Here is a 12,250-nt window from a genome sequence, read left to right on the forward strand (position 1 = left end):
AGATGATGCGATGGACAGATGGATAAAGAAATGAAGTGAAGGTACAGGCACTGAGTGAGAGGAAGCAATGTCAGGAAGTAAAGATGGATGGGTGGATGGAAGGAGGAATAAACAGAAGAATGAATGGAGTTGGATGAGGCGTGAGTGGATGGATGGATGGATGGACGGATGGATGGATGGATGGATGGATGGATGGATGGATGGACAGATGGGTAAATGGATGCATGCGTGGATGGATAGAAGGATAAATGGGTGGACAAATGGATGGATGGACATACGGGTAGATGAATGGAGGAATGAATAGATGATTGGAAGAATGGACGGATGAATAAATGGAGCCAAGAGAGGTCAAGTAAGGGAAGAAGTGAAGTTTAAAAAAATGAGCACAAATAAAGAGGGAAAAAAGAATCAACAGTACCCGTGGTGAATATAGGCTGAATAAGACACTTTCTTTCTAAATATCTGGTTTGTTATTTATTTTTATTTCAGCCACTTGATAGTCACATTGCTGGGATCATTCCAGAAAATGTCCTTCCTTCTGTCTGTGGTCAGATAGGATTGTAGGGGTGGAGAGATGGTGACCTTTTCTCCTTCTTCATGTTTTATACGCTCTTTCTTCTCCTTCTAAATCTCACCTTGCACCTTTTAAAATGTGGCCTTTGTTTCTTGTTTCAGCAAGTCAACTGCTTCTTCTCAGTGTTTGCTAACCCCTGGTTTGAACAGTACAAAATTTTGAACAAAAACTGCAGCAGTGACTAGGTGTCCTGGAGCACACGCCTGAGGCCACCGCATGTCAGAGAATCCTGCAATGAGCAACAATCCTTAATGTAGGCAATAAATGTCTGTCAACATATTCTCTTAAGATTGTGATTCCACTTTTTTTTTCTTTTTCCTTGTATCCAAATTCTTCAGTTCATAGTAATAATCTGAAGGTCTGCTGGGCTAGGGCAGTTTGAGGGTCCAAATGAGGTGACCCGCATTATTTCTGGCCTCATCGCCTGTATCTTCATCATAGCAGAACTTCAATTTCATGATCATATCAGGTAAGATTTTGAGATTCTTTAGATTTTAAAATAGTATGGAGAAAATGAGAAACAGAATAGGGAGAGGCAAGAAGCCAAGGCACTGAACAGCCAAGAGATATTTGCAAGTAAGGCCTGTGATGACACCACTGAGGGGTCCAATGAAGATCACCCTTTCCTTGCCTAAAGGGTGAAACAAGACGAAATCACACAAAGAACTAAGACAGACAAGGCCTTTGCTGTCGATACGATAACCAGGTTGAGAGATGTGCTTTGTTTTTGCAGGCAAGTGCGCTTTCTAATTGCAAACTCCAGAAGTAGACTTCCGCCCCCTTGCAGGAGCCACATTGGACCAAACTAGGTCTGTCCATGAACAAATTCCTCTCCTGGAGGAGCAAAGGAAAATATGTGCCCGTGTGAAGGAGGCAGACCTGGTGACAATGCCCAGTTCATTCTTCCCAAACAGACCAGTCAGATTAATCCCAGCAGGAGAGGAAATCCCGAGGGCAGAGAGAAGCCAGGAGTGCTCTGTTCAGGGGGCTTTTTCTCCACAGAGGGCACAGCAGCCGTGGGAGGAAGCAGCCCCCAACTCCGCAGCCTGATTCAAGATCTTAGATGATGTCGCCGGGCTCACCCGACTCTTCTTCTTCCTCCATGTGGTCTCAGGGAGGCTCAGTGGATCAGGTGTGTCCTCATTCACATCCAGTAAGAAAGGGAGAAAGTCTTGTTCCCAGGAGCTCAAACAAAAGCCTTGGGTTTAATACCACGGGCAAGGTCTTCTAGGGACACCATAGCCAACACACACACACACACGCCATCCATCTCCCTGTGGGGACAGGGAGTTGGGGCATTTATCCAACAGTTCCAGTCAGTGTTGGCTCTGAGGGGACAGGGATTCTCTAGTACTGGGGGCCTGTGGCAGCTCCAGGGCAGAGTAAGCAACAGAGACAGAACACAGATAAAGGGGCACAGAGGCTGGCATCTAGAAGTTGAACTGGCACGCACAGAAAGTGCGAGACCTGAGAGATTTCTGGGCAGAGCACCGACAGGAGAGCTCTTTCATGTGTGAACCATGCACCGAGGTGCACGGCAGCCACACCCACTCTCCCCAAGATGGTGTCTTTGAAACAATAAATAGTTTTTTTGGCTTTTACTCTCCTTACTGAAGTACTGGAACGTCGTGTTTCAGGCGAAGCCCAGGTGGGGGTTCCCTCTGCCAACTGCCTGGGGTGGTGCTAACCTACAATGTCTCCATTTTTAACTGAGAATAACGGTACCTACTCCTTGAGGCAGTTGTAAAGATGGATGATGATCATGCATGTAAATTGCTTACCACAGTGCCTAACGTGAAGCAGGCATTCAAATAAATAGCAGCCATTAGCAGGCATGCCGGCAGGGGCAGTGGTGGTAATTTAATACTAGTCAACATTCAACACTTCTCTGACATTTTTGGCTATGGTGCCCACAAGGCAGTCATGATTATTCTTGGGGAGATTAAAAAGAGAAGGTGGAACATTTGTGCCCATTAATCTCTTGGATTTCTCAGCCAACATTGTGGGGGCTTTCTTTGAAGTTTTTTTAAAAGTTATTATATATTCACAGGAAGTTCCAAGGTCGTACCGAGAAATCCCCCATGTCCTTCCTCTAGTTTCTCCCAATGGTTACATCTTATCACATCATAGAGAAATATCACAACCAGGAAGCCAGCATTGGTACTCTGCGTTTGTGTGCGCATGTGTGTGTGCCCACGTGCCATGTCGTCACATGTGTACAATCGTGTAACCAGCACCACACTCAACACCTGGCACTGCTCCATCGCCAGAGGGCTCTGCTGGGCTGCCTCCCTCTACTCAGCCACAGCCGGGGTGCCCACTCCTGTCTCAAAGCTGGCTCAGGCTGACCCTTCCTGTTTGCCAGTTGTGAAAGCAAGGTGGGCAGGGGTGGGGTGAGAGAGCTCACTTTAAAAAATTCAAAGTAATGCCATAGAGTTCAGTAAAACATTATAAAAGGAATACAGCATCAATGAAATTGTGTTTAAAAAGATACAGATACACACGGGGTACAGTGTGCACTGCTCAGGTGAAGGGTGCCCCAAAATCTCAGAAATCACCACTAAAGAATTTATCCATGTAACCAAACAGCACCTGCTCCCTCAAAACCTATTGAAATAAAATAATAATAACAATAACCATAATAAGAGATGACTCTAAAGTTGGAAAGCAAAAACAAAAAAGGTAGAAATAGAACAATTAGATCATACAAATAAAAGATATTAAAAGGTAAGAACTTAGGGGTTAAACAAGATTTAAATCAATATGTAAATAACATTAGAAAAGCCAATTAGGTAAAAACCAAACAATGTTTGAAAGTCTTGAGCAAAAAATAGCTAAAGTCTGAACATATGCACATCCTATTATCCACTAACTCTTAGGCATATATCCAATAGAAACACGGTGACTCACACCTGTAATCCTAGCACTTTGGGAGGCCAAGATAAGTGGATCACCTGAGGTCAGGAGTTTGAGACCAGCTTGGACAACATGGTGAAACCCCATCTCTACTAAAAATATAAAAAGTTAGCTGGGCATGGTGGTGGGTGCCTGTAATCCCAGCTACTCAGAAGGCTGAGGCAGGAGAATTGCATGAACCCCGGAGACAGAGGTTGCAGTGAGCCAAGATTGCACCACTGCACTCCAGCCTGGGCAACAAGAGCGAAACTCCGTCTCAAAAAGAAGAAAAGAAAAGAAACAAAATACATGCATGTGTCCACCATTAGACAAATACACACGTGCTTGTTAGCAGCTATTGTTCTTAGAAGCTAAAAACTACCCAAAAGTACATTATCTGTACAATAGATAAATTGTGGTATATTTACACAATGGAATTCTATACAATCATGAAAGTGAACTATAACTACACACAACAACACAGATGTATTCAATGCAAGAAGCCAGAAACAAAAGAACACATACTGTATGGCTCCATTTCTAAAAATGCAACCAACAAGCTGTGTTAAGCTAGGATGTTAGAATCTGGACAGAGGCTGCCTTTGGAGGCTCTTCATCTATAAAGTGGAGGAATACGGGCAGCAGGCTACTGTTGGTCACCCAGTCACCCCTCAATTAGCTTAGATTTGCAGGACTGGGTGATTTCCGGCCCTTTTGTTTCTGTGATGTTTGTGGGGAAGTTGCTTTGGGGTTTTTTGTCCAGGAATTTCATCTCCTTTAACCCTCCATCTCCTCTTCTCCCTCAGGCCTTGCTGGAAAGTTTGAGGTTCTCGCTCTGTGTTTATTGTTCCCCTTTAGCAATACTCCCCCAAGTTGCCATTATGACCCGCTGATGGCACTGGTCCCCAGGAAGAGGCCGAATGGTCAAATGGTACACCGGGCATGCTGTCAGCCATTATCTCTGCCCCATTTCTGGTCTAGCATGCACCTTCCCTGTGTGTGTGTGTGTGTGTGTGTGTGTGTGTGTGTGTGTGTGTGACGGAATCTCTCACTCTGTCGCCTGGGCTGGAGTACAGTGGCGCGATCTAAGCTCACCGCAACTTCCGCCTCCTGGGTTCAAGCGATTCTCCTGCCTCAGCCTCCTGAGTAGCTGGGATTATGGGCACCCGCCACCATACCCGGCTAATTTTTTTGTATTATTAGTAGAGATGAGGTTTCACTGTGTTGGCTAGGCTGGTCTCAAACTCCTGACCTCGTGATCTGCCCACCTTGGCTGCCCAAAGTGCTGGGATTACAGGCATGAGCCACCATGCCCTGCACATGCACCTTCTCTAACCAACTATCAACCAGAGAAGGGGAGAAAGCATAGGTCTTGTTTGACCAGTCATGAGAACATGGGAGGCTCGATGACTTGGTGTGCAGAAAAGAGCTCGCACAGCCCGCCTGAACTGCTGTCCTTAGAAAGGCTGCCTGCAAGGCTGGCCATGGCTGGAGTTTGGGAACTTGGATGGTCAACAGCTCCCTACAGTGATGGAAAACATTTCCTGCATGTAAGAGGTCCTCAGTGTCTCTACACTGTCTGTATAGCAGTGAGGGTGTTGAACCCCTGCTCTCCTCTGGGAGTCTGGAATTTCAGCATGTGCCAGGCAGAGGCTGCCTTCGTGACCAGCTGCCAATAAAAACCCTGGCTGCCGAGTCTTAATGAGCTTCCTTGTGACACATACTGTCACAGCTCACATCTGGGGGAGCTGAGCGTGCTCTGTGTGACCGCACTGGGAGAGGACTTCGGAAGCTCCCGCCTGGTTTTCTCTGGACCTGGCCCCATGCACCTTTGGCCTTTGCTGGTTTCACCCTGTGTCCCATTGCTGTCATATCACAGCGATGAGCATGACTCTAGGCTGAGTCCTGTGAGCCCTCTAGTGAGTCACTCCATGTGCATTTTGTCTTGGGAATCTCAGACACACTCACAAAAATGTGTGTGAGTCGCAGTGTTGTATGTGTGCTGGGAAGAAATAGGGCTCCCCACACTAGGGTCAAAGCTCAGGGACATGCTAAATTCAGAAAAGCCATAGAGAGGTGGGGTGATGGAGAAAGAATGATGTTTCCCCAAAGATCATCAACCTTCTATTCAGATTGCACCAGCTGGGTGGGAGCGCTGGCTCACACCTCTAATCCCAACACTTTGGGAGACTGAGACATGATGATCACTTGAGCTCAGGAGTCCGTGACCAGCCCAGGCAACATAAGATGTTGTATCTACGAAAAAACTGTTTTAAAAAGTTAGTGGGGCCGGGCGCGGTGGCTGATGCCTGTAATCCCAGCACCTTGGGAGACCGAGGCGGGTGGATCACGAGGTCAAGAGATCGAGACCACCCTGGCCATCATAGTGAAACCCTGTCTCTACTAAATTACAAAAAATTAGCCAGGTATGGTGGTGCGTGCCTGTAGTCCCAGCTACTTGGGAGGCTGAGGCAGGAGAATTGCTTGAAACCGGAAAACGGAAGTTGCAGTGAGCTAGGATCGTGCCACTGCCCTCCAGCCTGGCGATAGAGCGAGACGGGCATGGTGGCATGTGCCTGTAATCCCAGCTACTAAGGAGGCTGAGGCAGGAGAATTGCCTGAACCCAGGAGGCGGAGGTTGCGGTGAGCGGAGATCGCACCATTGCACTCCAGCCTGGGTAACAAGAGCGAAACCCCGTCTCAAAAAAAAAAAAAAAAAAAAAAAGAGTTAGCTGGACATAGCGGTGTGTGCCTGTAATCCCAGCTACTTGGGAGGCTTAGGTGGGAGGATCACCAGAGCCCGGGAAGTCGAGGCTTCAGTGAGCTGTGATTGCACTACTGCTCTCCAGGCTGGGCAGCAGAGTGAGGCTCTGTCTCAAAAAAAAAAAAAGAAAAGAAAAGAAGAAAAGATTGCACAAGTCCTTGAAGGCCACTGAATGTGTGTGCCAGTGAGTGTGTATGGGTTTGACATGTATGAGTGGGTGCGTCGATGAGTGTTACAGTGGGTGTGCATGTATGTGAGTGGTGAGCGTGTGAGGGTGTCTTGAGTGTGAGCATTGTTGAGTGTGTGTGGGCTGTGAAGGTAAGGGTGTGCATGTGCATGTGTGCATGTGTGTGTGTATGTGCATGTGTAATGAGACCCCAATAGGGAGATATGGTCCTTTACAGTTTAATAAGAGCCAGTACACAACCCAGTCGTCTGAGCCCTCATCCGAGGTCTCTGCCCGCATGCTCAGGCCTCCAGACAGGAATTGTTCCAAAGCTGGAAATAGTTGATCCAGGGCACAGTGTAGATCAAAGACTCGCAAATTAAACTCTGCAGAAGAAGAAAGAAAACAGACTTTGGGGGAAGTATTTCTCAAAGGGGAGCAGCAGGCAACTGCTCCTCGGGTCTGTCCCTGTGGCTGCTCAAGAACCCCATGAGCAGACAGGGGAGCTGCCCACAGTCAAGGGTAGAAGCAGAGGGGAGAGCCGGCCCGGAACAGGAATGTCACCCTGCCTTCCCCCTACCAGGCCACTTGGGACCACAGCAGGGGCACCTGGAACCTGCGGCCTGGCAGGACCCTGCGATTCGGGCCACGCAGGCCAGCAAGGGACAATGGCATCCTCTCCTCCTCCGCACCTCCCCAGGCATGGGGGAGACACTTGTATCTGCCAGCTTTCAAGGGGTACCACCAAGGAACCAGGAGAAACAGAAGGGAACGTGGAGGAAATTGGACAACCTTAGAGACCTGGAGAGGAAGAGAGAAGACAGAAGAAGGACCCCAGGGCAAGGGAAACACTGCTTTCACGCAGAGGGTCTCAGGATCGGGCCAGGCTGGAGAAGGGTACAGGCGACTAGAGGTCTGCGTGCAGGGCTGTGCCAGCCCAAATATAGGGCCCCTCTCCTCCCCCCAGGTGCCTCAGGGGGTGCCCGCAGCCCCAGGGCTGAGCTCCAGGGCTGGGCCCCAGCCAGCCCCAATCCACACAAGTGGAAAAACTGCCAGCTTCTAGTTGGTGCTTTTCGAAATGTTCGCTTCCCAAGTCCCTTTGGGAGGACTCCCACTACACACCTTTCTCAGCTTCTTGCTTTGCAGGGGGCAGGAAGAACTGCCGGAGTCATTCCTCTTGCATTTTGTCCGGCCAATCTTCACAGTGACGATATACTCCACTCCCGTCGTCAGCTGCGAGAAGCATTTGTGCGGTTAGTGTGGACTCCAAGCCCAGTGGCTGAGCGCTCCTGGAGAAGCTTGGACTGAGAGTAAATCCCCAGAGCCACAGTCGGTGTTCCCAGAGCTTGCCCACCAAAATCACGGCTCCCTTCTCCCTGCTTCTGTCTGGAGGGAGGGCAATGGCAGCCATAGTCCCTGGTCATAGGTTGGCTTTGCTGTGGCAGCCCCGCAGAGAGCTTCTCACCTGCCTCCCTTCCGTCCTCAGGACAGAAGAGGTGACATCAAGCCAGGTTCCTGGCCACCACAGACCACTCCCGGGCTGGCACATGTGACCCTCATAGTATAACAGAGCAAGCATCTTGTCCCCACCCTCCCAGTCCCTTCTGCCACTTCCTCTCTCCCTGCTATACTTCCTGACCAACCTAGCAGAAGGCAGCTTAGCAACACAGTCAAAAACAGTTTTGGAATCAAATTGATTTGGGGCATGTGTTTTCCATGTACTGACTGTGACCCTGAGCAAGTTCCTTAGCATCCTCAGCCTTTTCACTTACAAAGCACAAGTCACAATTGTGGCTCCTCGCGGAGGTGTTACGTGGGCTAAATGGAAGCATGCATTTCCCATAATGCATAAAATAAATTTAAAATATTTTCATCATTATAAATTATTAAATGTTTTAGCAAAGTGTCTGCAGCATTACTCTGAAGCAGATTCAGAGTCAGGGGAGCAACAGGACACAAAATCTGGCTTTACCCAGTGCAGACTCTGTCACCTTCGGGGAGTCCCTCCGCTTCCTGAGTCTTAGTTTCCTCATCTAGGAAACAAGGAGATTGATGCCAGTTTCCTCACAGCGTGTAGAGAAATGAAGGAAGAGGGTGTGGTGGGTACACGAGCCGAGGAGAACACACACCAGGGCTCCCCCCGTGGCCCTTTCACTGTGATCAAGTGTGAGGCTATGAAGCCTACAGGGGGTGGAGCCTGGAAAAGCCCTTGTGGGCAGGGAGGTCCCACACCCACAAGGGAGACTCTTAACAGAGAGCTTGGGGGTTACTGTTCCCTGTCGGGTTCTGAGCTGGATTCCCTGAGTAGATGGTGGATTAGACGATCTTCACCGGTTCAGGAGGAGCTCTGGGAGGCTCCCTGCTGCCTTGCCCTGTCTCTGGTCAAGCCCAATGAGAGGGCTTGGTCATCTCTGGGGTGGTGACTGAGGCAGAGAGCGCCCCACACTGCTCCTAGGAAGAAGATACCCGTAGCAAACGGCAGGACAGGGCAGCAGGGGTGCTAGGCCTGAGGGCAGTATCAGGGTCCCAGCACCCCAGCATGCAGGGGATGTCCATGCATGGGCATTTGCGGGGTTGCGCCAGGCATGGTCATGCTGACCTTCTGCACACTGCTCAGAATGTAAGAAAAAACTATAACACCCGTCATCGATGTAACTGACGTTCCAGTGTGTGAAGTGTTATTCGTTATTAGACCTCTCTGTTTGATAATGACAGGAGTAGGCATCATCACAGCAAGGATTTTTACACGTGCTATTAGATGTTGGCACTGTGCTAAGCACTTCCCTCCTATGCTGAGCCGCCTCTTAGGGGGAGAAACTGAGGCCTGGAGAGTCTGGATGTCACTTGACCAAGGGCCTCAGTTGGGAGGAGCTGGGTGTGAAGCACCGAGACACACCTGGCAGCCCTCCATGCCTGCTCTCGTCCCCTCTGCGAGGTGTCAGGACAGACACAATCGTCCTCTGGGTGAGGGGGTGCCCGGAGGCCCATGCCAAGATCAGCCAGCGACCAGGAAGCATGCCTGTTCTGTCTGCTTAGCAATGTGAATCACATCCAATGCTCATCGTTACTCTCTAACAGCTCATTTAAAGGAAGTAGATTGATTTCTCAAGACAAGCTTCCTTGGGGTCCCGACCAATCCCAAAAGCAGAGAAAGCACCAAATGGGCAACATCGCCATCTTGTGGTGGAAGTGCCTCAGCGAGCCAGCCCGTCTGCCCTGGGACGAGGACTTTGAACTACTGGGACACGTCCTCCCCACCCTGCCCTCCTGCCTTGAGGGTTCTCACGGGTTCCTTACTGTCTGGCCAGAGAGCTTTCCCCTAGCCAGTTGTGTTTTCCCAAATCCAGCTAATTGAACTAGGACGTAGTATTGCTACCCTGACTTCTGCAGTCGGCCATCCGTACTTAAGAGCTCCACATCTGTGGATTCAAACAACCATGCATCAAAATATTCAGGAAAAAAAACAATGTATGGTTGCCTCTATATGGACCATGTTTTTCTTATAAACTATTCCCTAAGCAGTACAGTATAATAATGATCTACCAGGTATTATAAATTCATCTGGAGATGACTGACCACGTGTGGGAAGGTGTGCATAGGTTATGTGGAAACACTATTCCATTTTACATCAGAATCTTGAGAACCTGTGGATGTGGGCATCCTGAGGGGTCCTGGACCCAATTCCTCATGGACACCAAGGATGACTGTATCATTTACTCTCTGACCTTGAGGAAATGTTGGACCAATAAAAGCGACTCCCAAACAACTTTTCTTTCTTCTATTACCCTTCACTTGATGTATTTGAGAGAAATTGTATACGTAAAACAGAGGCGAGGTGATCTGGCTGAAACATAGCTCTCACATCCCCTCCACTCCCAAAATAAATCCCCTGTGCAATTTAAAATTCGTATAACACAGGAAACCCCATTTTGAATTTTACAAACTCGGACACTGAAAAAATATTGAGGGCTACAGGTCTACAGAGAATATTTGAATTTTGTCAAATGAGAACTTTAAAGGGAGCAACATCAGCTTTGCTGTCACTCTGGCAGGATCAAATATCAGAATGAAAGGCAGTTCTTCCCGAGGAAGAAGAGTTGGCTGGGCATGGTGGGTCGCGCCTGTAATCCCAGCACTTTGGGAGCCCAGGGTGGGCAGATAACCTGAGGTCAAGAGTTCGAGACCAGCCTGGCTAACATGGTAAAACCCTGTTTCTACTAAAGATGAAAAAAATTAGCCAGGTGTGGTGCTGTGTGCGTATAATCCCAGCTAATCAGGAGCCTGAGGTGGGAGCATCACTTGAACATTTTTCACGCCAGTCCTTAGACATGCATTTTGGAAGTATGGCTAAGGACATTCTGGGAACTGAACAATTCTACAATGGGCCCTCTACAAGTGAAGCTGCTCCCTACTTGGGGCCTGGCAGAGAGCTTGGTCGGCTCTCTTGGGAGTCACCCCAGAATCCTCACGTGTCTGAATGGGCAAGAATGGGGCCTGCTGATATCTGGGGAGAGCAAGGTACAAACCTGCATCTGACTTCGAATTAGCTTCTGGACTCGATATGAGTAGGTGTCGTTGCTGGCGTTGTTGTAGGACTGAATGAAGAAGTTGAGTGTCGAATTCATGTTCTTCTTGCTCATGGGCTTCTCCTGGAAGCCCTTCCACCTTTGCAAGTGACCCAGCTTGGCGGACAGGACCAGGGCAATCAGCAGCAGCAGGGGCTGTCTCCAGCAACCGATCCCCATGTCTACAGCCTCCGAAACCTCCTACCCAACTGCGCCTTCCAGGGTGGGGTGGTGCCAGGCAGGAGCTCACTCACTCTCCCACCGCAGCCCTCATCAACATAGGCTTTCCCGGAAGACAGCCTGCCTGCATTTAAACAGAGATTCAGATCCAAACCTTGTCACTCGCCTTCCAGCCAGCTCATTTTCTACCCATTTACACCACCCATTCAGTTTTTTTGTTTTTTGTTTTTGTTTGTTTGTTTGTTTGTTTTTTGAGACGGAGTTTCACTCTTGTTACCCAGGCTGGAGTGCAATGGCACGATCTCAGCTCACCGCAACCTCCGCCTCCTGGGTTTAGGCAATTCTCCTGCCTCAGCCTCCTGAGTAGCTGGGATTACAGGCATGCACCACCATGCCCAGCTAATTTTTTGTATTTTTAGTAGAGAGGGGGTTTCACCATGTTGACCAGAATGGTCTCGATCTCTTGACCTTGTGATCCACCCGCCTCGGCCTCCCAAAGTACTGGGATTACAGGCGTGAGCCACCGCGCCCGGCCCATTCAGTTCTTTAGTTATCTAGGCAAGCAAAATTTTTCAACACCTGCCAAGGCATGCAAAGCCCCTCTCCCTGTCTTCACAGGTCACAGGGAAGAAAGCCCCCAGAGTAGCCCCTACAGTGCTCTGCGGTAAGAGCTGGTGTCACAGATAGAGAAGCATCACTTATCGGATGGGAGGAGGCCTGATGGAGAAGGTAATATCTGAGCTGAGATATAAAGAAGCAGTGATAAGGAGCATGGGGCGGTACATTCTTCTTACCTACCTTGGGTTCCAGCCGTCTTACCAAGCTATCACCTGTTCCCGGCGCTCCCTTTAGAGACACGTTCTGCCATGCGCCAACCACAGCTTCTGCCTGCGGGACCCCAGCACACCTGCAGGCCCTGCACGGGCTTTTGCTGTCTTATTGTGACCCTAGAAAAGCTTTGTGAGGTAATCACAGCCTCCCTATGAGGGAGGATAAACTGTGAGCCCCATTTAGAAATTACCCTGCAGGCCCCTAAGATGAGCTGTCACTTGCCCCCCAAAACCCATAAGTGCCCTATTTTTTTTTATTCTTTTTTTTTTTTTTTT

At 49.1% G+C, this 12,250-nt stretch overlaps 2 protein-coding genes across 2 annotated transcripts in view; one reads left to right on the top strand and one right to left on the bottom strand.

Annotated features, from left to right (window-relative positions):
* CST11 (cystatin 11) overlaps positions 1-853 on the top strand; it is a 3,291-nt gene extending 2,438 nt beyond the window's left edge. The window contains exon 3 of the mRNA XM_017541463.2: positions 676-853. Within this exon, the coding sequence (XP_017396952.1) occupies positions 676-759 (84 nt within the window). The 3' untranslated portion in view covers positions 760-853. The remainder of the gene's footprint in view (positions 1-675) is intronic.
* Positions 854-6,571: 5,718 nt separating this feature from the next.
* CSTL1 (cystatin like 1) lies at positions 6,572-11,327 on the bottom strand. The gene is made up of 3 exons (XM_017541465.2): positions 10,926-11,327; positions 7,522-7,632; positions 6,572-6,785 (listed from the first exon to the last, which is right to left on the bottom strand). The coding sequence occupies exons 1-3, from the start codon at positions 11,142-11,144 to the stop codon at positions 6,702-6,704; spliced, it is 414 nt and encodes a 137-aa protein (XP_017396954.1). The 5' UTR covers positions 11,145-11,327; the 3' UTR covers positions 6,572-6,701.
* Positions 11,328-12,250: the final 923 nt, after the last annotated feature.

This window comes from Cebus imitator, unplaced genomic scaffold (genome assembly GCF_001604975.1).
Source record: "Cebus imitator isolate Cc_AM_T3 unplaced genomic scaffold, Cebus_imitator-1.0 Scaffold134, whole genome shotgun sequence".
NCBI classification, from domain to species: domain Eukaryota; kingdom Metazoa; phylum Chordata; class Mammalia; order Primates; family Cebidae; genus Cebus; species Cebus imitator.